The 24611-nt window shown below is 42.5% G+C and overlaps 9 protein-coding genes across 9 annotated transcripts; 6 read left to right on the top strand and 3 right to left on the bottom strand.

The window, feature by feature from the left end:
- Positions 1–543: 543 nt before the first annotated feature.
- Positions 544–1722, bottom strand: EAE97_010391 (uncharacterized protein; the record flags this gene model as incomplete). The annotated part of the gene is made up of 1 exon (XM_038880906.1): positions 544–1722. One exon carries the CDS (start codon positions 1720–1722, stop codon positions 544–546), a length of 1179 nt encoding a protein of 392 aa, XP_038728300.1.
- A 1717-nt stretch (positions 1723–3439) lies between these two features.
- EAE97_010390 (uncharacterized protein) lies at positions 3440–5100 on the top strand (the record flags this gene model as incomplete). The annotated part of the gene is made up of 3 exons (XM_038880905.1): positions 3440–3627; positions 3702–4166; positions 4221–5100. The coding sequence occupies 3 exons, from the start codon at positions 3440–3442 to the stop codon at positions 5098–5100; spliced, it is 1533 nt and encodes a 510-aa protein (XP_038728299.1).
- Positions 5101–5443: 343 nt separating this feature from the next.
- EAE97_010389 (uncharacterized protein) lies at positions 5444–7096 on the top strand (the record flags this gene model as incomplete). The annotated part of the gene is made up of 2 exons (XM_038880904.1): positions 5444–5601; positions 5662–7096. 2 exons carry the CDS (start codon positions 5444–5446, stop codon positions 7094–7096), a joined length of 1593 nt encoding a protein of 530 aa, XP_038728298.1.
- Positions 7097–7358: 262 nt separating this feature from the next.
- Positions 7359–8957, top strand: EAE97_010388 (uncharacterized protein; the record flags this gene model as incomplete). Its single annotated transcript, XM_038880903.1, has 2 exons — positions 7359–7833; positions 7888–8957. The coding sequence occupies 2 exons, from the start codon at positions 7359–7361 to the stop codon at positions 8955–8957; spliced, it is 1545 nt and encodes a 514-aa protein (XP_038728297.1).
- Positions 8958–9907: 950 nt separating this feature from the next.
- EAE97_010387 (uncharacterized protein) lies at positions 9908–12106 on the top strand (the record flags this gene model as incomplete). Its single annotated transcript, XM_038880902.1, has 3 exons — positions 9908–11118; positions 11202–11347; positions 11499–12106. The coding sequence occupies 3 exons, from the start codon at positions 9908–9910 to the stop codon at positions 12104–12106; spliced, it is 1965 nt and encodes a 654-aa protein (XP_038728296.1).
- Positions 12107–12272: 166 nt separating this feature from the next.
- EAE97_010386 (uncharacterized protein) lies at positions 12273–13551 on the bottom strand (the record flags this gene model as incomplete). Its single annotated transcript, XM_038880901.1, has 3 exons — positions 12273–12380; positions 12573–13380; positions 13460–13551. The coding sequence occupies 3 exons, from the start codon at positions 13549–13551 to the stop codon at positions 12273–12275; spliced, it is 1008 nt and encodes a 335-aa protein (XP_038728295.1).
- A 2298-nt stretch (positions 13552–15849) lies between these two features.
- On the top strand, positions 15850–16890 carry EAE97_010385 (uncharacterized protein; the record flags this gene model as incomplete). Its single annotated transcript, XM_038880900.1, has 1 exon — positions 15850–16890. One exon carries the CDS (start codon positions 15850–15852, stop codon positions 16888–16890), a length of 1041 nt encoding a protein of 346 aa, XP_038728294.1.
- Positions 16891–18346: 1456 nt separating this feature from the next.
- EAE97_010384 (uncharacterized protein) lies at positions 18347–18865 on the top strand (the record flags this gene model as incomplete). The annotated part of the gene is made up of 1 exon (XM_038880899.1): positions 18347–18865. The coding sequence occupies one exon, from the start codon at positions 18347–18349 to the stop codon at positions 18863–18865; it is 519 nt and encodes a 172-aa protein (XP_038728293.1).
- A 1416-nt stretch (positions 18866–20281) lies between these two features.
- EAE97_010383 (uncharacterized protein) lies at positions 20282–24137 on the bottom strand (the record flags this gene model as incomplete). The annotated part of the gene is made up of 3 exons (XM_038880898.1): positions 20282–22449; positions 22499–23051; positions 23145–24137. The coding sequence occupies 3 exons, from the start codon at positions 24135–24137 to the stop codon at positions 20282–20284; spliced, it is 3714 nt and encodes a 1237-aa protein (XP_038728292.1).
- Positions 24138–24611: the final 474 nt, after the last annotated feature.

Genomic DNA, 24611 nt, shown 5'->3' with positions numbered 1-24611 from the left:
AATGAATAATGATTTCTATGATGTTCTTTTTTTTTGGTGTGTATGAGTGAGTGGTATATGTATATGTATAAATGAAAGTAAAAATGTAAAGATTTGATTCTTATGTTTGATTCACGTACCTAGGTAAGCATTGATGTTTTTACGTATTGTGACAATCAGTTAGTTGATACTTCCCGAAACTCCACAAATTGAATACCCGAGACCAGAGGGGAGGGACTTGTCTGATTATACATAATTTTCTTGAGAAACTAAAGATAATACGCTAGTATGCTCCAGCCTTTGACTACATTTCTCGAGAGCTGAGTTGTTACATATCCAATCCTGCATGCACCTTTAACCGCTTCATATCCAAGAGTACACCTACTTCACGACCGCTGGTAAGGTCTTCCGTCCTGAAATCGAATCAGGAAAATTCCCTTATACCGAAACCCTGAACCCGAATTGTTGATTTCAACCATCGATACCTAGATATTGATATTTATCAACAAAAGCTTCAGAGATATCAAAAGCACACTCACAAAACCAACCATCAAACAAACCAAGTCAATTCCTCATAAAATCCAAATCCCTCCCAAATCCCCCAGACGCAGATACTTGAATCGCGAAATGTGGGGGGTCATCTTTTCCCCAAATTTTCGGACCGACGTCATTTCGCCGAGACGAAGCTGATGGGATAGCGCAATGCTGGAATTCTTCCTTTGTGATTTCTGTGCAGTCTCCAGGATGGTGAGGAGTAGTCATTTGGACGGAGTGGAGTGGAAACTCCGTTTTGAGGATATTTGGATCGCCGATAGAGACCCCAGGCAACGATGATGGTACTGCATAATCCGGGATCAACTTTTCCGTGATCTTTGCACAGCCTTCAGAGTCCTGAGGAAAAGTCACCTGAATAAAATCGTGCGGTTGATACTCGTGCATGATATCTGGGGGATGGGTAAAGCAGAGACGTTTATTATTTCGTTGAGCAGGGAAGTTTCCCCTCAAGACTTTCTTTGGAGCTCGAGTTACAGCTCGTTTCTTGCAAAGAGATTCATATTCTGTCTCTGGTAGAGAATGAAACAATTGCGGTGGATTTGCAACTTCAGCTATCGGCGAATCAAAAGACTCATTGGCCACAGCGTATATAAAATCTTTGATGCCAGGTTCGCTGATACATGAGTGCGAACCGTCGGCATAATTTTGCACAATGAGAAAGTTGTATTTCAGCAGTAAATCAACGTGCTGCTCATAGCCACGCGGAAAACATCTGAGCTGACCAGATAGTTGCGTGCCGTCCGGACATGTATATTTCCACGGTACACTATCTGCGTCTATTTTCGACTCTTCAACTTTTGCAGTCATAAGAATTTTCCCGATTCGCTGCTCTGCGACTTGCTGATCGTATTGGTAGGGAGCAAAGGTGTTATGACTCCATGATACTCGCTTTGAATTTCTATCCACGTGGAAGAGCCACGCATCGGTTTGCAGTCTCTGGGTCTTCCTATTGATGTAGTCAAGAGCGGCAGATACGTATGTGACTGTTCGTTCCACGTCTGAGCCTACAGAATATTGTTTATATACTATGGGATGCACCTCCCACGGGGGTAGTCCTGCGAAAATCAGTCCGTATGGAAAGAACGTGTCATCAACGGCACTGTTTTGCTTTCGAAGTTGGTGGAGCATGAGTAATTCTTCTCGTCGACACGCATCTTCGAACCATCTATCACTAAAAGGGGAATCCATAATTGGTTAAGAGGACAAATTATTATCGTATAATTGTGTGTAAATGCATGAAGATTGAAGATTGAAGAAGAGCATTTGACAAGGTGATTTTGTCATGAAGAGCAACATTTTTGAAGCAAGCGCGAAAGAGAATTGCATGAAATGGAAAGAGCTACCAAGCTTGTGGACTCTGGAGACCGACAAGAGTATTTATAAAGATCTCTTACTCATGAATATATTCACAGCATTAATACTTTTCAAAGAATTGACCTCAATCACACCGTCGATAGCTTGATTGAGCTAGTCGATATGCACTACCACACTAATAACCCCCAGGACTTTTCATTGACCAAAACTAGTAGTACGAAGTCACAGAGAATATTAAACAACAGAATGAATTCACCCATAACTATGCTTCAAATATGATCATGATAGAGCAAGTGACACATCGAAGACTTGTTGGAGAATAGTGTCACGGAACTAACACCAACATAGGAAGCGTTTTTTAAGAGCTTCAAAACTATTTTACTTTCCCGCACAGAAAATAAATATAAAATTAGACGAGCAATAAAATACACCCAGAGCTCACACAGCTTACAAGGAGACTTGTATTTTACTATCATTTTTTGTCAAGTGATGAAAGTGCGACAGGAATGATAGAAAGTTTCTGAATTTCTGAACCGAGACACCGAGACATCTTCGGTTCGCGAATCATAATCACAGAATGTATTACAATCTCCAAGGAATAATAAGGTTAGGTATCCATACAAATCACCTACAATATCAGCTAGATACTGTAACTAGGTATTTCCGCTACAGTTGTCTGAATTTTTTGCACCTCATGATAATGAATCCTTCTACAACCATAAGTGAATCAAGACCGCATAGGACAGATATAGTTCATCCGATTTGGCGAATGCGAGCGAATAAAGACAGAAAAGATTGTCAATCTCCGAAAATTCATTTGACGAGAGAAAAAAAAATGTGAATGTTGAAGTGGTAAATGAGATTGTTAGCACACTTGCAGTCGCTTTTCCCCTAGATTGTTTTTTATTATATGTTGGAAAAGTTATTGGTATAATTTTGTACATTGCTAACTCATAATTCAGTATTTCTTGAATACATATCATAAGTGATGATATTGAAATTCGTGTATTATATACAGCATTTTTATTAAGATTCTAGCACGATATTTGATAAGCGGGTGAAGGGGGAAAATGTACTGCAAGAATTAATGGATAGTACAGTAGGAATAAAAAAGAACCTCGCAGAACTGGACTAATTGGAAAATCTGCAAATATTCTATTAGCTGATGTTGCTATCAAGTGAATCGAAAGTAGATTGGTCATGAACATGGATACACCTAATTTTGATTTTAGCAGGTGTATAATGAGTGGGTCCCTCGGTTAAAAGACAGCTACAGCTGGGTGCTATTTCAACGGTCATGAGTATCGAAGCTGGAGTATTAGAGTAATGCATCGTTCCATATAGAGGAAAGTCCTTTCAACTTGGAAGGATCTATTCTTTCAAAAGAGGCCAAACACTTCTCTAGTACATGCCTCCTCTTTACTAGTTTGAACAGGGTTTCTACTTAAAAGACCAACAATTCTCTAAAGGAAACAACTCTTCACAGACATCTCTTTCCTCCTGCATTCAATTCAACAATCTCACAATCTCACACACAGAGCTCTGCATAAACAAGCAGCGACACCATTCTGACAAAACTCAGTTCGAAAAGATGATTGAGAACACTCAAATCTACTATGTCCTTGCTCTGGGCATTGTCATAATCTGTGTTAATGCACTCTTACCCAGCAAGTCCGAGAAAAACTCTATGGAGCCAGTTCGCATTCCCTCAACTATACCATTCATTGGTCATTTCATTGGTCTCTTTCGGCATAGAAATGAGTACTACAATACTCTGAGGTAAATTACACTCCCCGATTGTGTCTTTAGATTGATTTCAAGTACTAACAAGCTATTTGCTTTTAATTCAACAGTCAAAAATGGGATTTTCCAATCTTCACTATCGGCATGCTCCATAAAGACATTCATATCGTTACTTCAGCCGACTTTATTCCATCTCTTCATCGCCAATATAAAGCAGTTTCGCTATGGGAGTTAGAGGCACAATTCACAGTGAAACTGGCTGGCCTGACTAAAGCTGCAGCAGACAGGATGCATACTAATATGTCCTCGGAAGAGAATCCAAGTCTAATGCTTCAAGGAATCAAGGTGATCCAGGGTACACTCGCTTCCACGGAGTCCATAAAAAAAATGCTTCGTATCGGAACACTAGTTACGAAGGATCAACTAGATAAATGGGCAAACCCAGCTGAGAACAATCACAACAAGAAGGTCAACTTATTAGAATGGTTGCAACACGAATTGACCATTGTTATTACAGACAGTTTGTATGGAGACAAAAATCCTTACCGGGATCCAGAGGTCGAAGAAGGATTTTGGTAAGTCGACATCACGCAGCCTCCTCCGCCTAAAACGAGTACTGACAGAAATAGGGCTTTCTCTGACGGCTCATTGAGACTTCTGTTACCAGATTTCCTATCAAACATTATCGCTACTGAAGCTGTACGCGGTCGAGCTGCCGTCGTAAAGGGATTCCAAGAATACTTCTCGAGCGGCGGACAAGATGGTGGCTCAGATCTCATGAAGAATAGATTTGAATTGTTAGTCGATCATACGGATAGTCGTCACAGCGACCTGGCGAAAAATGAAAACCTGATCAATATTGCGGCCTTATCCAACACAGTACCTTCAGCGTTTTGGGTTATTTATCATTTGTTTTCTGATGCAAATCTTCTCGAGCAGATCCGGACCCAAGTAGGAGAATTGACAACATCAGAAGTTTCGGCTGAAGGAGATACAATCCGTAAGATCAACCTACAGAAGCTGATTCAACTACCAATTCTCTCCTCGTTGATCTTAGAAGTCCTGAGGTTCCGATCAACTGGTACTGGACCTCGCCTCGTTATGGAAGACACCTTTGTTGGTAAAGATCAACAATACCTACTCAAGAAAGATTCCCTGGTAATTATCGCCAACAAGAGACTGCACTTTGACAAGCGTGCATGGGGAGAGACAGCAGATTCCTTTCGTTTCGATCGATTCTACGGTAAAACTCCTGCGAACGCATTCCGTGTCTTTGGAGGAGGAGCGAATAGGTGTCCAGGCCAGAGCATAGTGACAAATATCATTGCCGCTTTCACAGGAATGTTTGCGATGAGATTTGATATTATTCCAGATGGAAATGATTGGACTGATCCGGGTCAAGATCTTGAAAACATGTCTACTCAGTCAGGTCCGCCCAAGAAGGAGTTCATGGTAAATATAGTACCCAGGGAGAGTGCGAAGGATGTAGTATGGAGCTTCGAGATGTAGTTACTTTCATCTCCTGAAAGGGAGAAAGTGGGACACGAATTGATCGTGTTTATGGGATTCTTGAACTCATATTTGATACTCTAGATAGCAGAATCGGAATTCATCATAGAATGATGAATAAAAATCAAGATTCATACACATGTTTGAAGTAGTCGAGATAAGTTGTGTGCACCTAATAGTAATTTTGTTCGAAGTAGGTTCAGATGCAGGTGGGTTACCTAATACATTTGAGGCGGTGAAATCGGTTGTAAATATTGCCGCATGCCAAAGATACCTACGCAATGATTGATGGCTTCACGACTTGGACATTTTTTGAAATTTGCCAATTCAAAGCACAATCATTATGAATAATCAACAGTTCCGCAAGCTTGTGCTGGATACGCCTGCAAGACAAGCTGGAACAGGAGACAAAAGTTCAAGCATTGGCGCAACTCCCAGACGAGATGGCGCAACACCATCTGCCCTTGGTTCTCGGATGCGAAGTTCAATACCCATGACACCGTAAGGCGCGAATACTCCAGTTGCATGAAGCTATACAGTGAGTACTAACAAATATACTAGTCGCTCAGTGGGTGGTGTTGATTTCGCACGTCAAGTCGCTGAACAACGAGCTCTAAATAATCCTTCGCAACCAAAGAAATTTCGCTCAATTGCCGCACCTAAAGGCTCGAAACTCGCAGCCGGCTATACCGATCGCACAAAACACCGCATTGATGAGGATGAAGATGAAAAAGCCTCCAGAGTTAAGGCGCTGGAAGAGATGATGAAGTTACAACAGATTGACGCGTCTACATTTTTAAAATTGAGGGACGAAATATTAGGTGGTGATGTTCAAAACACGCATTTAGTAAAAGGATTGGATTACAAGTTGTTGGAGCGGGTCAGGAGGGGTGAAGATGTTTTGAGCGGAAATAAAGAAGACGATGATGATGCTGAAGAGCCAGATAATTTGGACGACGAGTTTGAGAGGTTGGAGGAAAAAGACGTGGTTGCTGTTGAGAAGGAGAAGAGTAAAAAGAAGGGAGAAATGGCACCACCAAGTTTGATTCCGGGAAAGAAAAGGACTAGGGATCAGATTCTGGCAGAGATGAAAGCGGCCAGGCAAGCGGCAAAGGAGGCAGCTCAGCCATGTTTAGGAGCAAGATTCAAAAAAGTTGGAGCCCCAAAATCTATAAGCAGGATTGAAATGGATGGAAAAGGGCGGGAGGTTCTCATTGTTGTCGATGAGAATGGAAACGAGAAGAGAAAAGTCAGGAAACTACAGATGGAACCGGAAGTTGAGAAAGGGCATGGTCTACTAATGCCTGATAAGGATGCCATACCATTAGGCATGGAGGTTCCAGAAATACCAAAAGAACCAGAACCAGAGGAAGAAGATATCGATATATTCGACGATGCAGGAGATGATTATGATCCATTAGCTGGGCTTGAAGACGAGGATTCGGAATCAGATGCAGAAGCTGAAGACGGAGAAGTTACGGAAGATAGTCAACGAAAGAAGCCCAAGACTCAAGATTCGCCGCAAGAGCCAGCTGTATCTGAAAGTATGGCACCACCTCCACGACCTAACAAACCTAGAAACTATTTTGGCGAATCAGAACCTGAAACAACAGAAAATGAGACCAAGCCAAAAGCCTTCAGTGATCCAACTATTCTCGCCGCCCTCAAGAAAGCCTCAACTCTTAATCCTATATCCAAAGTTCCAGAAACTGCAGAAGAGGCCGCAAAGGAAGCGCGGCGGAAGAAGATGCTCCAACAGGATGATCGTGATTTGGAGGATATGGATATGGGATTCGGAAGTAGTCGGTTCGAGGACGAAGCTGATTTTGACGAGACGAAAGTCAAGCTATCAGCGTGGGGTCAAGGAGATGATGATGAGGACGAGAAAGGGGAAGGTAAAAGTAAGAGGAAAAGAGGATCGAAGAAGAGGAAGGGGGATGCAAATAGTGTTGCGGACGTCATGAAGATCGTCGAGAGTAGGAAGGCTGGACCATAGTCATCACACAGAAAGCAGATAGATACCCTCATTTTTAACACTTAGCCACAATATTTATTTTTAGTACTTATAATACGCCGTTAAATCCCATCAGGCTGTCCATGGGAAGCCTACGTAGGTAACATACAAATAAATTGAGACAATGTCTTATCACGTGCCTTCGCGAGACGCGCTTTGCTTATCTATATGTCCCTAACGCGCTTGGAGATCTTCAGCCATGAGCTTTGAGAACGGAAAATAACCACGTCACTCGCAAGAAACAATGCCTCCTCGAAGATCCGGTCGAAATGCTATTGCTACAATTGCAGATGTTCCAGGAGCTGAAGCCTCGTCTACTGCAACGAAGAAGGGTGGAAAAGATATAAAAACTGAGAATACCGAGGTTCCAAAGTTAGCTGCGAATAGTATCCGAAGCAAGGCGAAAGAAGAGAGTGGCAGTTTAGAAGACGCAGACGAAAACGAAGACGAAAACAAAACTATTGATCTCCCAAAAATAGCTAAGACTGTTAGTATAAAGAAAGAGGCTGTGGTGGTCACAAAAAACAAAGCTCCCGTGAAACGCAAACTCAAGGAAGAGGAGGACGAAGACGAAGAGGACAAGGAAGAGAAGAAGGTTACGAAGAAGAGGAAAACAAAAGAAGAAAAAGAAGCAGAAACTATGCCATTGGTAGAACGTACATTGGTTTCGACTTTAAGAAAGGCGGTACATATCGGCGCTCATGTTAGTGGTGCAGGAGGCAAGTGTATCTCTCCTCAAGTCGCGAAGATCTTCTCTAACATATGCATCGTAGGCGTCCAAAACTCAGTAAATAACTCTTCACGTATCGGTGGCAATGCATTCGCTTTATTTCTCAAATCTCAACGCAAATGGGTCAATCCTCCTTTAGCTTCTGATGCTCGCGATCAATTCAAGGCTTTATGCAAAGAACAAAAATACGATGCCTCGAAATTCGTTCTCCCACATTGTTCATATCTAGTCAATTTAGCACAACCAGATGAAGAGAAAGCCAAGCAAGCATACGATTGTTTTCTGGACGATCTGAAAAGGTGTGAAGAGTTAGGTATCAAACTTTACAACTTTCATCCGGGAAGTACAGGTGGCAACCCAAGACCGGAAGCAATCGAGCGTATCGCAGCTCAATTAAATAAAGCTCACAAAGCAACGAAGACAGTAATCACACTGTTGGAGAATATGGCAGGAGCTGGAAATGTGATTGGTTCTACATGGGAAGACCTTCGGGACATTATTGCTCTTATTGATGATAAATCCCGAGTTGGTGTTTGTCTAGATACATGTCATACATTTGCTGCAGGATATGATCTGAGATCACCCGAAGCTTTCAAGAAAACTATGGATGGGTTCGACAAGATTGTTGGATTACCATATCTAAAAGCTTTGCATCTCAATGACAGTAAGTCACCGTTAGCATCAAACCGGGATTTACACGCCAATATCGGTACTGGATTTCTTGGCCTTCGAGCATTCCACAATGTCGTAAGCTTTGAACCCTTTCAAAATATGCCTATGGTTCTCGAAACACCAACTGAGAAGAAGGACGCAAAGGGAAAGACTGTCGAGGATCCATCTACGTGGGCTAAGGAGATTAAGTTACTCGAGGGACTACTCGAAAGAGATCCTGAAAGCAAGGAGTTCCAGGAGGAAGAGCAACGTTTACAGGACTTAGGAGCAGATGAACGACAGAAGTTTCAGGGTCAAGCCGACAAGAAAAAGCAAGAAGTTCTCAAAAAGGGACAAAAGACTCTTGATGCAATGTTCAAGAAGGGATCAGCAAAAAAGGGCAAGAAAGGTACAAAGGAGAGTGATGGCGAGGAATCTGAAGATGGCGGTTGTTCACATTGAGCTATCCATGTATCGCGGAGTTTTATGTCTGAATAAGAGTCTGGCTACATAGTATCTCCTCTACAATATAGTAGTATAATAATATAGGTAATCGACTAAGATTCTTCACCGTTCCCCCACCCCTCAGGAGATTTTGTTAGTACATCTACCTCGCGTGAAGCATGAATTCAATGATCATCGACCATATCCTGCGGTCCGACGTCTTTGGTCTGTATTACCCGACATTTGACAAGGCGGAAAGTTCCTCTTTACTCCAAACGATCACATTTTCTACAACCCTTTCACATATAGAACGAAAAGGGCCTTTTCTGCACAGTTCTGATTGGTCAATACGGTTACTACATGGAGAAAGCGCACATGTACCTAGGTACATGTTGAACACATTACAATTGAAAAGTCTTGATGTGAGTCATCAACGGAAGTTCCGTGAAGTGGCGATGTTGAGGATTAGAATGAGGCGATGAACCAAATCTCCACAAATACCATAGTTTTCCGAGGATGATACTTGAGCCAGCTAGCATCACAGCAGTAAGTCATCTGAATAGATTCGTATCTGCTCGCTCTACTAGGTCATTTTATTCAGAAAGCCATCTCATGTTCTCCTATAGCCATCTTTTAGTACCGTGAAACAATACGATCGAGCAAACATATGCGGCGTCGCTAAGCTTTTCGTCACTCAGCCTCGATGTCCAAGTGTTTTTGTCCTACACAAACAACTTCTAACTCATTTGCCAGATCTTCAGTTCCATCGACCAATTTAATTGGTCCACCAATATACATGTGGATGACTATATCTACACAAAAACTGCGGAATTGACTAGTAAACACTAATCGTGCCGGCATCTGTTACATTTATATTTTTGTATCACGATAACGAACAAACATTGATTATAAATAAGAGTCATGGATCTCCATTTCTCGGCCAAGAATCCTCCTCGGAACATTCCTATATGCTTGATTTCTGCCTTGGTCTCTTTTGCCCGGGTCCCGGAAGAAGACACAAGAAGGAAAGATATATCAACCCCGCTTCGCTCGCTTTATCAAGACCTCGTCGTCGACATCCCCTTCCAACACCTGTATATCCTCTTCCTGCACCTATAATTCCTCCTCCAGAACAGAACTACGAACAACTTCGTCCCATCAGTCCCATATACTATCCAGAACCGGAGTTGGAATTTGAACCCGAGCCTGAGCTTTTTCACCCTCAGGTATTTCAACGAGTTTCTTTTGATCCGGACTTGGGACGTAGATTAGAGCCTGCAGCTCAAAGAATTCATTTTGTACAGCCAGAGCCAGAAGTTTATTTACCTCTTCCTCGTCCCAGATCACCGCCCAGACAACACATACATTTTGTTCAACCGCTTCCACCACCGTACACCCCTTCACCTCAACCTTCTCCTGCGAGTCACCATATTCACGTATTCCCTCCTCCTGCCATTATTCGTCCACCGAGGAAGCCCTCTCCACCACATACCCATATTCACCTTCTTGGTCCTGCTCCTCCTCCCCGAATTAACACGCCACCGGCTCAAACACTTGCTTTGGTTCCCCTCCCAAAAGTCAACAGGAAAATGAATTTTCCCAATCATCCTCATCCTCATCCTCATCCTCATCCCCATCCCCATCCCCATCCCCACCATCACTACAATCACAATCACAATCGCAACTATCGACACCGCTCTCCTTCTTCTTCTCCTTCTCGTTCTCCTTCCCCTCTCTCCCATGCACACCATCCCCCTCATGATCACGCCAATAATCAACAAAATAATCCGAATAATCTGAACAACATCCCCCTAGCCGATCTTATCCGCGATGTTTTACATCGCTATCTACAAATAAATTTGCCACCTGGAACAGCTATCAGTATAGCAAGATTGATGTCTAACAGTCGAAATCCAAATTTTGATTTGAGCGTCCAAGCGAATGCTGGGACTAGTAGAAATCGCTCGCGGAGTCGATCACAAAGTAGGGGTCAGGGGATAGGAAGAAGGGGTGGAAGCAATAACAACAGTAATGGAGCAGCTGACGGGAATGCAATTAGCAGTGGCAGAAAGGGAAATAGAGGAACTAGACAACCAATTATGAGTTCGGACTCGAGTTCGGAATCCTGTGATACACTAACACAGAAAGGCAAAATCGCATTGTTGGAAGAGATTAGACGGTTGGTCTTCCTGCTTTGGTTATCTTTTCTTCTCCTTCCTTCTCCTACTCTGAGTTTTTGAGAAACTAATTCATAATTCTCAGAGTAAACATGTGCGCCCAGGTTGCAAATGGAATCATCAAATCATCTATGCTCAACGCTGAGGTTCATCCTAAGCTAGACGCTAAAGGAAGATTTCCGAATAACTTCCAACGTCCTTTAAAAGTTAGAGACTTTCTAGCCATGGATAGTTTGTTCCCTTATTCCCTTAGGCATTAGACTCACTATCCCTCACAATACCTGAATCTCTTTTATCCCATCTCACATACATACACCAATCCCCTAACATCACAACCCGATCCCCACACCAAGAAACAAACTAACACCCCTCCCTCCCCTAGTAAAAACCCTAGACGCCCTCCTCATCACCTACGATCTCCCTGTAGGAACGCGTCACAGCTCTACCGGCACCGGAGTCCTCGCCACTTTCGTGGCTCATCTCCAAAGCACTTCAAACCATGGAACCAGAAATCTTCCCTGCGATTGCAGAATCTGCGAGTCCGTTCACGAAGAGCAAAAGACGGAGAAGAGAGAAGTGCTTTTTGAATATCTCTGTGTGGGTGCGCTGCATGGTGGGTCGGGGGCTGGAACTTTGTTGGCTCAGGCTCATGGTCAAGCACAAGGTCGAGCGCAGGCGCAAGCGCAAGCTCAAGGTCAAGTGGCTCGAGCAGGAGGCGCCTTAGTAGCCGCGAACGCAGGAGGCGGAGGTGGTCGCGGAGGAGGTGGAAATCAATGCGCAAACGCAAATGCAAACGCAGCAGGTTATCTCAATCTCCCGCAACCGGGTCATGCGATACAAGTGCAGAATGTGCAAGGAGCGGTGCCAAACCGGTTGAATAATAACAATATCGGGCTTGCACAGCCAAGTCAGCATGCGAGTCATTCGCATCATCAGTCGCAGCATATGAGTGGTGGGAATGGGAATGAACGGGGCAGGTTGAAGAGTTGAGGAACTTGAAATTTAGGTTTGGGGATTTGAATTTTTTTTTTTCTTTTTGCTTATTCATATTTTGCTATCTGAATCGTACAGTTTCTCATAGATAGGAGGATAAAACTTATCATACATAATACACAACAGCATAAAGATAGATTGATGAGAAGAGAAAAGTGCAAGATTAGGAAACGCCTTGAGGCTTGTCATTATCTAGTTTCATACCCAAGATGATTTTCACCTCGGGACAGTAGTTCATTATATGGGAGACGTATTCGGGCTTATCCCAGATCTGTGGATTGGGGGTTGGTGTTAGTTTCTTCGGCTGTTTCGGGTTTTGAAGGAAAGCAAGTGGACAGACAGGAAAGGAAATAATACAACGAGCAGTACACGTGCGTGCTTTACCGTGAAATTGATACAGAGGAAATAAGACACATTTGCCAGCGGGATAAGGATCGTGAAAAGAGATGATGAGATGGCTGACCTGTTCATGGTGTACCCCCAACCATCCGATATGATAACCCAGTGGCGCTTCGTCCCAAACACTTTCGACACTAAAAGTCTTGCTCACTGCTGCATTTGCCATTTTACTTCCTTCCAGCTTATTCAGTCCGGTACTCAGCCATAGATCTTCAAGTGCTCCATCTCCGGGCTTGCGTCTTTCTGTTTCTAATAATCGGAGTATAGATGATACGCGACGGAGAGAAAGACCACCGTTGCCTCCATGGGTAGAATATGACGACCATGGCGCTCCTATATAATCGTATTTGATGAAATCGTTCAGAGTAGTGGGTGCTTTGGTGCAGAATATAGAGTCGGGTTGGAAGACTAGAAGGTGTTCGGCTGGAGAGAGGGATTTGTAAAGTTCAGGGTCGGTAAACATCTGAGATATGGATTCACGACTTGACACATCCCAGTGGGACGGGAGAGGAATGAGTGTGAGTTTGTTTGAGGCTACTAGATCTCGCAAGTGGTGGAAACCAAGTAGATAATTGATGGAAGCGTTGCTACCCATGAATTTAAAGGTCCACTCTTGCGGAATGACGCTCGTCATGTGTGTGAGCTGAAGAGGTAAATGTGGTAGCGGGCGAGTCTCAACCATAAATGCTAGTTTTGTGGGATCGAGAGTAGAGGTTGGTGAAACGTATTCAGTTTTTGTTGAAACAGAAATTGATGTACTGGTATGTGTCACTGTTTGTTCTATCGTTTTTATTTGAACAATTGTAATAGGCCCGGCGTCGAGGGGTTTAAGTTTTGGTTGGACTTCGTCATGGTTCAAACGATATGCGAACCTGAACGACAAGGTCAGACGTGAATCAAGAATTCATTGACACGCTCGAAAATTGAATGGCAAGGAAGCTTGGAACATACCCATAAACAAGGACAAGACTCAAGAATACACCAAATATTACCATTGATCTCATTCTGCTCCCGAAACTCCATGATGCCAAACCAGTAGACATGTTCAACACTTATCAGAATGCCAATTCCTCTACATATACTCCTTACCCATAAAGCCAAATTCAAATCTCGAAAAGAAAGAAACGCTGCGAGACAGGCAAAAGGGAAGAATACAAACGGAACGAAGTTGACAGAAAAATGGCTACCCCATACTTTGACTTTATACGAACCCACATTATTCTTGATGGTTACTTTTAGACCCCTAGTTACGCGGCTTCACGCTAGCACAAGGAGTATTTGTGTGGGATGTGATCAATCCGATGATGAATCAGGATCCATATCAATAAGGCTAGATCATCCCATATTTACGAGGGGTTCCCAAGTAAGGCTTGAGACAAGAGAGATCGATCATTTTCAATGCTAGGGAAGCAGGGTCTGCTGTGCAAACTATCATTGCGTACTCGAGAGATTCATTAGCAGCTGCTACTCCCCGGTCACCAGAGTTTCAGTTGCTCCTATTCAACATGAATGAAGTAGTAAGTAAGCGAGAACATCTACAGATATCAGTTGTCCGATGTAAACAATCATCCAATCTTTGTACTTTGGGCGTAGCTTGAAAGACCGAAGGAAAAGACTGTTTGGAAAGATCTGGCTGTCGTCGTAAACATGTGTGAGTCAAGGCGTACATCTGCCAAAGCTTATTTTAGAAACCTTGATGATTTAAGCTTTTGATCTGAGACATCGGGGTTTTGTCGGATTATACCCACATTGGGAATGGAGCACGATAGTCACGTGGTTATTTTGAATTTCCAGCGTTTGCTTCGAGAACGTCTGTTCCAGTGACAGTCAATCTAATTCTTCTGATGCCTTTTCGGAACAACGAACGATAACTTCGAACTGAAAATCGTGTATTATGTGATAGGGTACGGTTGAATCCCGACTCCTGAGCTGAAAAGCCCAAACCACTTCAATTTTGAGTCGAAAAACACTTTGCATTGTGGTTTGAATGAGCGGAATTATATTTTGACGACCAAACGGCTATCATCTAGTATGATATTTTTTTTGCCAGAGCTCCTAGCGCCAGTGTTCTCACTCAATAACCCTCAATGTCTATGTAAATAGCCAACATTCGGGGTCCTTCTCGCCAAGTATCAAGTCTCACACACGATTTAGTATGGCTGTTATCACTAGAACCTCTCGTGTCGATTGGGAGTGTGCCACAATCTTACTATTCTAGACTCGTCCGATAGGCAGGCAGCTATTCAGCACGAAATCACGAGATTTTTACTCATCTGAGAGCTCCGTGATATATACCAGGCAGCGAAACGACTTGTATTTTATCAGCGTCCATCGCCCTGCTCTTGCTAATCACGACCTCCTTCCATCTCAAACCACTCAATGCGGGAACTCGAGTGACGTGATTCAATCATCCGGCTGATTGATTGCATTCGGCAAGTGCTGAAGTATCGTTGAGTTTGGCGACGCCCAAAATAAACATAACATCCTCGATTGCTCTGCAAGATTGAGAATCTGTTTACTCTAGACAAAGTAATCTACGCAGTTCTTTTGGAAATAACAATTTTCACACCCAGATGTTAAAGCTTGAATACGCCATTGTTTCTCATGGCCAGAATCCTGTCTCATGATAGCCTATGCCAACTTTTGTGATGAGAAGGCTGACCGCGCTCATCACGACAACGCCATAAATTTTGTTCGACAATTTATCAATCTCACCAGTCAAATAACCTCCTCGTGTTTTCCATTTTCCAATGACACGGTTTGTCCAACGGAAGGCCACCCGCCAAGAATAAATGCTTATGCTGGGTGCTGACTTGGAGCATTTGCACCAAACGCCACTCAACGCCAATCTTGAAGCTGAGTGGTCAGAATCTTGAGAATCATGCTATTTTGAGATTTTCATCTAAGGTTTACGATCTGACATGGTGAGCAACGGGATGTGACCCGCGATCTTTTTCGACCAAACAGTTCATCGACGGTCTTTTCATCGTCAATGATCATTGGCTTGATAGGAGATGTTGACTCTTGATATGAACACAGCCTTTGGAAAAGTTCCTATGCGAGAGGCTGGTGATATATTCTGATATCAGCCCTACGGTGGCAATAATTTCATCTCAATATTGCCGTCCCAGAAAGAACTTCACATAAGTAGATGAAGGTTCTTCGTCATATTTTCATTCCTCATCTCATTCTGCATCCTCTTCAGTTTCCTACCTGCTTTCGTATTCTCAGTTTCTCCTTACTACAATCGTTAGATTCTCTCTCTTGTTTCGATCTTCAAAAACTTGAACTTTGCTCTTATTTCTGTCCTTTTCCATGATTTTGTTTTAGTTCGTTCCATCATGAAGCTCTCAAGCATTTCCACCGTGAGCAGTTTTCTGGCTCTTGCTTCCGCTCAGCTGTATACCGAAACTGTTCCAGTTGTGTGTTCTGGCGCCCCCCCATCCACTGTCACCCAGACTGTCACGATCACCGAAGGAAGATCTGGTCCATATTACCCCACCACTACTTTAGGCTATCCCATTACATCAAAATATGTTATCACAGCAGATGGAACGGTGACCTCTGTCAATTATGATGGAGAGACCGTGTCCACAGTCTGGGCTTACCCAACCGGTACCGGGAACAAAAAGCATTGTACCGTTGCTACCTATGAGAACGACATTGTAATCGACGTTAGCATTGTCGATATCACGATCATCATCATTGATGGTTTTCATGTGACGAAGACTGCTACTGTAACCGATAGCATCACTTATACTCCAACTCCTCCTATTCAAACCACCACTACCTGGCCCCACAGCACTGAGACCGGTAACACGTATGGCGAAATCCATCATGTGACTGTAGGCGATAAAGGTCTCAATGTTTACTCTCCAAACCAAATTAACGCCAACGTGGGTGATATCATTCGATTCACATTCCTCGCCAGAAACCACACCGTCACTCAATCCAACTTCAACACCCCCTGCAACTTCAACGGTGGTTTCGATACTGGCTTCAATCAATTCAATCCCACCAACGCTACCAATATCACCCGCGATTTCGTCGTCAACACAAACAAACCAATTTGGTTCTACTGTGCTCAAGCAAATCCAAAATCACATTGTCAATCCGGCATGGTCCTTGGTATCAATCCCGCTGGTAGATTCGATACTTTCTTAGAAAAAGCAAATAATAGTGGTAACTCCACAGTCTTTCCCTCTGAAACTGGATATATCACCGGCGTTCCAGCTCCGACTGGTACTTACGTTACTAAGACTGGATCTTGGATCAGTGGGGTTCCAGCTCCCTCTGGATATTCCTCGACAATTTCTGAGGAGGCGACATATACTCCTTTCTACAAGTATCCTTCTATCAAGAGAAGATCATTCCAGGCATAAGCGGGGTAATTTATAGGTATTTGAGACTTATGAGAGAGGGCGCGACCCCGGGAGTAGAGTAGAGAAAGTTGCTTGCATAGCGTTTGGTGTTTTAAATTTGTGATTTCTTTTTTTTATCTGCGTGGATTTCGTTTTGCATTGAGTTGGCTTTTTGGAGTTTGAATGGATTTTTTTTTTCATATGGTAACTATTAGCATAGAGTAGTAAGATAGGCGCCTACGTAGAGTGTTGAATGAAATTTTATTCAAGACGTTTTACTTTCCGTGCTGTGTGAGGATGGTCGATAGAACTTTATTGGCTAAGAGCAATTCTTTTATACATGCTTTTAAGTTGGGTCATTGACCACTGTTAGATTCAAGTCTGGTTCATGGATCATTGCTCAAAGATAATGTGGGATATCGATAAATCAATTGTGACATCCAAATTTCATGCAAATAGTGGGTTCACACTTAGACGCTAATGATCAATGAGAGAACCGGACACATTGGCAGATGTAAATTTTCAAAGACAAAAATGAAATTTTTTGGATTACAAAACACACTCGCCTCTCTTATTGATAATGTTAATTGAACGAATCTTAGATCAAGATGTCAAACCACGATCTCATCAACAAGAATTCAGGAAAAGTATACATAATTTTCTATCCGATTCCCAATCTAGCTCTACGGGTCAGAGTGCCTATTCAAATTATCGCAGAATTTCAGGATGTCGAAGTCACCCCAAATTTCATGAAAGAAAGAAAAGTTTGCGCGAATAATAATATTAGCATCTACCTCTGTGTCTCTCCGAGCTAATACTTAACCCCTCACCGCGCTTCGTTTTTCGCTCATCCTATTTCATTCCCTCTATTTCTTTTTAAACCAATGTCTTTCTTCTCTCAACCCGTAGCTTTTGTTCTATCTCATTGATACCCCTGCAACTCAAGATCAAAATAATCAAGGCAGAAAGGTCTTCATTTTGGCCTACTCGGAGGTCATGGACTGCTTTAACAATCGGCCGTGAGAACTTCTCTGGTTATATATTCTGCAAGTAGATGTATTTCACGACCAATTTCTCAAGGGAAGCAGCCTAGACCGCTCGGTTATCCTTTGCATATTTGATATCTTGATTTCATTGATAGGACATCTCTTGGTGGTGCTCGATGAACTAGATGGATAAGCGAGCAGATATGCGGGCGCTAATATTTCTTCGACCCAGTTGCCTAGTAATCTAGAAGTTCAGGATTTCAGTAAACAAAAGTCTTGACCCTGTAAATTGTTGCCTACAAGGCGCCTACAAACTTCACAGTAAAAATTGCTAAGAAATCACAAAGTAAGAAGATGGATAAACAATCCAACAGTGCATATATAAATCATGAAGTTACATTCATAACACATTCTTTTTCATCATCATAATCAGAAAAACGTAACAATAAAGTTTTCTCAACAATTCAACTGAATAATATCTCACATCCACAATGATGCCGCCTTCTCACATCGTAGCTCTGAAGCATGATACACCTTCAGTTCTTCATGGTGCCTTGTATAATCACATTTGGCCATCCGATTCAGAATCAGATTCCGAATCCGAAGAAAATCAAGAGGAACGAGAAGAAAAACGAATGTTGCGAGCGAAAAGAAAACAGACAGCAGAAATTGCCCGTAAAGCTAAGATAAGGGCAGATGAAAAGAAAAGAAAGGACAAAAATAAGTCAAGCTCAATCGAAGTTGGGAGCACAGCGGTTATCAGACGGGAAGATGATGGGGGCCAGGCGAGGAGAGAAGAAAGACCCAAGATAAATATATCTAAAGAGGTACCCGGTCCTAAAAGGGTATCCGGTCGTCAAACAGAGTCCGGTCCTAGAAGAAAACCTGAATCTCAAAGAGCAACCGGTTCTACAACGGTACCGAATCATAGAGCTGTACACGATCCTAAGACACCTGATCTCAAGAAAGCATCCGGTCCTAAACGGTCATCCAGGAACGAACGGTGCTAGAAAGAGACTTTCAGGATTTGTGAATATGAGACTGAGAGTTGGAGTTGAACTAGAAGTGTACGGAAATATAGAAGTCAAGAAGTGATGAAATGACAGAGATGTAGCTCGAGACAAGAGTGAGATACTTAACTTATACGCTCCTTAAATATAAAGTCATTAATAAAACAAACCTAAACCTCCCAATGTAGCTTCTCGTAGATCTATTAACACTATTACATATAATGTATAACCCTACTTTGAGAATGAAATCATAGAGTCCTAATGATCATCAAAATTTCAAATATGAATCCTGTAGGTATCTTTAAATTCCCAACATTTTCATGTTCGCTAAAATTTTGAAAGCATATAAAGACATTAACAATCAAGTCTTACCTGCTGATAATTCTAAGCCTACAGATGTTAGGAATCTAAAGATTTCAAAAACATATAATCTTAGACCTTGTTACCTAAAAATTACCTATTTTTCATATTACAAACTCTAAATCTCTTACAGAATAAAAACTAGACAAGTAGTTTCTCCGACTAAATACCTACCCAGGTACCTATACTACAAAGTATTCAAACAAACAATAAAACCCAAGAATAATCATCATCATTATCACTTCATCTCACGTCCAATCCCAAAGCCTCTCATCAAACATTTCCTCCCCTCTCCCCCGAGAATACGTCCCCAAAGTAGCGATGACAGGAAACCGAAGCCTGATAATGTATTTATTTATATACTCAATAATATGCCTCCACTTTTCATACACCTCTCTCCATCTTAATCTCATAAGAACATGGATAGATAGATAAGTTATCAAGAAAAGTTTAATAATTACAACGACTTCAAGAAGAACTCCACGGCAGAGAACTACAACCTCCAAAACAGACAAAAAAAGCGCACCACTACCGACACCACTCACTCACTCGGTTCCAACATCGATATCTCTATACAAAGAGAGAGTCAAAAACACGAAAGAAAAAAGATAAAGATAAAGATAAAGGAATATGTAGTAAATATTAATATCTAGATGCCTATATACAGATACGTTAATCTTGGGTATACACAGATATTATATAGCAATATATATAGATAGAAATGAACATAAATAGAAACAAATGTAAAACAATACATGTATCTCACCGGCCTAGATCAGTTATTACAGTATAGAGCAAACATCATAGATCGTAAACTTCTCATAAAAATTTCTACCATCTATTTCTATCCATTCAAGTCTCAAAGTCCTACAAAAGTATTGACAACTCCCCATGAGCCAGAACGCCATAGTTTGAAACTACGATAGAAAGATTGGATATACCCGCAAACTCCACCGTACCAGTATTCTACTCCCTACTCCCTACCTCCTAATTGCCAAATCATGCCCTAATAGCACCCCCTATACCCAAGCGACTAGACCCCCCCAAGTCAAACATTTACCTCCTCTTAGCCCTCTCTCTAACCCCATCCTCCAACCTCTTAACCCCTTTAAGCAATCCCGCGCCTTTCTCACAATTGCCCTCCAACCACCCCTCCATTTCCTCTCTCATAACCCTCATTCCCCTAAGCACCGGTAATTTTCCGCCTTCCTCACCATCCACATATCCCTGCGGATTAAGCAAGATATCGAAAACCCCTGCCCAAATTTCAGTTTGCCAGTATCTCTTAAGACCCTCTTTAATTTTCCACTTTCTCAATCCACCTCCCATTCCACCAATCGAATCACCTGGTCTTTCAGCAATCGTATCGATATATTTTCCAAAAAGCATGCTATGAATAATGCCCGCCAATCCATGATAATCAATTTGATAGGTCCATGGTCTTAATTCTCTCATTTCCGCACAATCTTGAGGACCAGTCTTCCAGTCCGCGATAAATTGAACGTCGGGTTTGAAACATTTCATGTCAATTCCCCTGCCAAAATCGATAAGTGCAATGCCCTTTTTGTTCCAGCCGTCGCTTCCATCTCTCTTGTATTTAGGACTCCAAATATCAGAGTCCGAGAGAGAATCGAAACGGACGAGACAATTATCTGCTTTAAGATCACCGTGAAGAATACCCTTAGAGTGCAGAGCTTCGATTGTGCGGAATAATTCGATGGTGAAGAACATAACGAGGAGTTCATCCATGACACCACCTGGTGACTTGGCATCTGCCCGGGAGATATTGATGATATCCAGAAGAGTACCTTGATCTCTATATTCTTCTATCAAATAGCATTCATCTCTATAAAGATGCATTTCGTAAACGTCAAGAATACTTTCTGCAGGACGGGATACTCCCAACCTTCGTTTCGCTTGGCGCATAATGTAGAATTCCCATGCACTTGGTGGATCTTCCATCTTTAATGCTTCTAATGATTTGCGATTAAAGTGATCGAAAGCTCCCTTGCCCATAATTGCCGGGGTTTCGTTCTCATCTTGCTCAGCATCTTCTGTTCCACTTTCGAGTAGATACACGGGAGCAAATGCGCCTGCACCAAGTTCTCGTCTCAATGTGTAATGTCTATCTGTTCCAGGAAATTTCAGTATTGGGGGCGCTGAAATACTAGTTCTATCGCTTGAGCCTTTTGCTCTCGAGGCTGCTTTGGCATATTTCTTCAATTCTGCTGACTGTCCCCTCGTTCCGTCGTGCTGAGAAAATCCTTCATAAGAGCTGAGAGGAGGTTGTAACTTCTCGAATATTAATTGTCGAATACCTTCATCAACCGGATTACATTGGGAATCGTGAACAATAGGACCTTTAGGTGCGATTTCTCTGGCGAATGCCGTGGAATTTGATAATGGCTTTTTCTTGCCCAATTGTGGTTGCGGAATTCTGTCGATGGGCTTCGCTTCATTAACGATTTCTCTCAAAGGACTGCTATCTTCATCCTCTTCATCATCATCATCATCTTGGAAAACCTGTATCTTTGATCCACTACCTCTGCTAGGACTAGTGGTAGAATTAAAGTAATGTTTCTGATCCCTGATAGTTGGTAATCCAAGCGACGATTCAGTTCTTTCAACAATTGGGGTCATGAAAGGAAGACGATTTTGAGAAACTTGAGCTGGGTCTCGATATGGATGAGTTGGTGGGTCATAATCTTCTGGAGGTATTGGCACAAAACTTGTCGTTGATCTGAATGATCCATCCTCGGCTATTGGAGTCACGAGATCATCGTGTTCTTCCACATCACGAGGAATTGCAACCTTAATAGCCTCGAACTCTTCATCTTCTCCATCGGTGAAGGTAGAGGCTATGGCTTCATCTTCATCGTCCACATCTGGACCAGGCGCCTGCGCTGTAAATTCGGTCCACTCGCTTTCACTCTTTACATCAGTAGTTTCGTCATCGTCACCGGCTTCACTGGTACCATGAAGTCCTCCTGTCATGGTGCTTTCTCCGCCACTTGTATAATCACCATCAGTCATATCTTCATCGTCGTCATCACTTTCTTCCTCTTCTTCCTCTTCCTCCTCCTCATTTGCTGGTTTGAGGGGTTGGTTGAAGATATCGTAAATTTCATCCGTGGCTGCTTTAGTATGAAGAGTCATCGTTTGCTCCTTAGATGCCTTCCTCTTTTTCATTTTCTTCCCCGTCGGTGAAGAAAGTTTAGCGCTGACTACAGATTATTAGCTTTCCAAATCGCCAAAGGTTACTAAAATACTCACTTATTTGCGTCTTATTGACCTCCTTAACTTTCATTCTCCTATGCTTGGTTTCTCTATTATGCTCTTTCTTTGCTCCATTCTCATCCAGATATACTGAATCTCGAGCGACGACGAGTTTTTCCGGTCGATGATTTTCGTCAGTATATACAGGATCCCGAGCAATAACGAGTTTCTCTGGCCGATTTTCATCCGTAGGTACGGGATCCCGAGCAACTGCAAATTTCTCGCGATTCTCATTGGAAAACACTGAATCCCGAGCAATAACTAGCTTCTCTGGGATTTGTTGTGTAATAGTTTCAATGCCCATATTAGTATCTTGAGCTGGTTTACTTGACAATGGCTCCGATGGTATATCTAATTCCGGTTCCCATGACTTATCCAGCCATCCACGATGAGCAGCACGTAGCTCTTCGAAGCTCAATTCTGTCCCAATTTCATCCGGGCTAGGATACACAGCTTCAAGATTAACAAAAATTCGTTCACTTCTGCCATTTCTAGGATTAATAGTCACTTGTTGCAATTCTGGAATTGTAATTTGAGGTAATTTTAATGACTGAAATACACAGCACCACAAATGCCAACAATTAGTCCTATGATCATCAACATATGCAAAACAAGGGACAATAGAAAGGAAGGAAAAACATACCTCGTCCTTGAAAATTGCCATCTTGGTACTGCTCTTCTTTCCACCCGCTTTTAATGTTTCTCCAACCCATGGCTTGGGTTCAATCCTATTTTCCTTCTTCCGGTCTGCCAATGATCCTATACTTTCCCAACCTGCACCTGGAGATGCAGAGACCGCCGGTGCAGATCCATTCTCATCATCCGAGAAAATCTTCAACTTTTGCTTGCCACTTTTTGTAGTTGCTGAACCGCCGCCTACACCTGCGGAAGGTCTAGGTGCTTGAGGATCCTCTGGAGCTGGCGCAACTGCAGCATATGGGTCTATTTTTGCCGCAAGAGCTGGTCGAACTGTAGGTAATGCGGGGGATGAAGGTTCATTACTGCTATCTGGTCTAGCAGCGAATCTTTCCTGGAACTCGTTGAATTTGCGTAACAAACGTGGTGCTGGTCTAGCCTCCTTATCAATACCCATCTGAAAAACTTCCTCTGCTTGTACCCATCTGCCAGCACCTTCCAACCATCCTGCAAATTCTTCGTAGAACAATGCTAATCCTTCCCCGATATTATGACGAGCTAGAAATGCAAATGTTTCGCGCGGTGTATCGGAGAAGAATCGTATGTATAAAAGCCATAGCTTTAGGTATCGTGGATCATTTTTGTATTGTGGAGAATTGAGGAAGGTCTTCGTTGCGCGCTCGAGAAGAGGGGCAAGTTGTGAATTGGGTGTTGCTTGTGCGGAGGGGTATGCATCGAGTGTCCATTTGACATATCGATCATAGATATCTAATGGGTCGTCTGATTCACCAATATTGGCTAGTTCTTCTTCATATTCTTCTCTGACTGCATCGTTCAAATTTCTGGTATCGGATGGTGTAGGTGTTGAGAGGGGTTGTAGAGGTGATGGAGAGAATATTTTTGCGAGATTCCTTGCGGATCGTCCTTGTGGTAATGATTGAATGTTTTCTTTTTGATTCTCAATTATGTCGAAATCGATCAAGTCCTCAGAAGCAGACATCGTGAGGTTCTTGTGGTGGTTAGTAGTTTGTCGAAGATGTTCTTGTCGTAATGTTTGGAGTTGGAGTTGTTCTTTAATTAAAAAAGGTAGTTGAGTTGTTTACGTTTTTTGTTTACGGTACCCAAATACCCCAGCAACCCCACCATACACCAATCAAAATCCTTTTGCGCATGTGAGTGACAACACCGACACCGATGTCGATTCGAGACCAGTGCTTTTATTATTATTGGTTGAGTATTAAATTATCATAAGTACCTAGGTAGTATTCAAAAGCCTCAATATCACAGCTTTGAGAGTAAGTCAACCACAAATGAATGATACTTGAGTCTTTGAAAGGATTCCCTAATGCATACGGTAAGATCTATCGAGTAAAAGGCAATATATTGTTCCCTTGACACCATCCAACACCATCAACGTAGTCGTATGAGAAAGTCTTTCATAGTCTCGCTGTATGATCACCAACATACTCTTTCC

Source organism: Botrytis byssoidea (genome assembly GCF_014898295.1).
Source record: "Botrytis byssoidea strain MUCL 94 chromosome Unknown BBYS_027, whole genome shotgun sequence".
Classification (NCBI taxonomy): domain Eukaryota; kingdom Fungi; phylum Ascomycota; class Leotiomycetes; order Helotiales; family Sclerotiniaceae; genus Botrytis; species Botrytis byssoidea.
The sequence above is the reverse complement of the archived record's forward strand: the minus strand, read 5'-3'. Positions and strand labels throughout refer to the sequence as shown.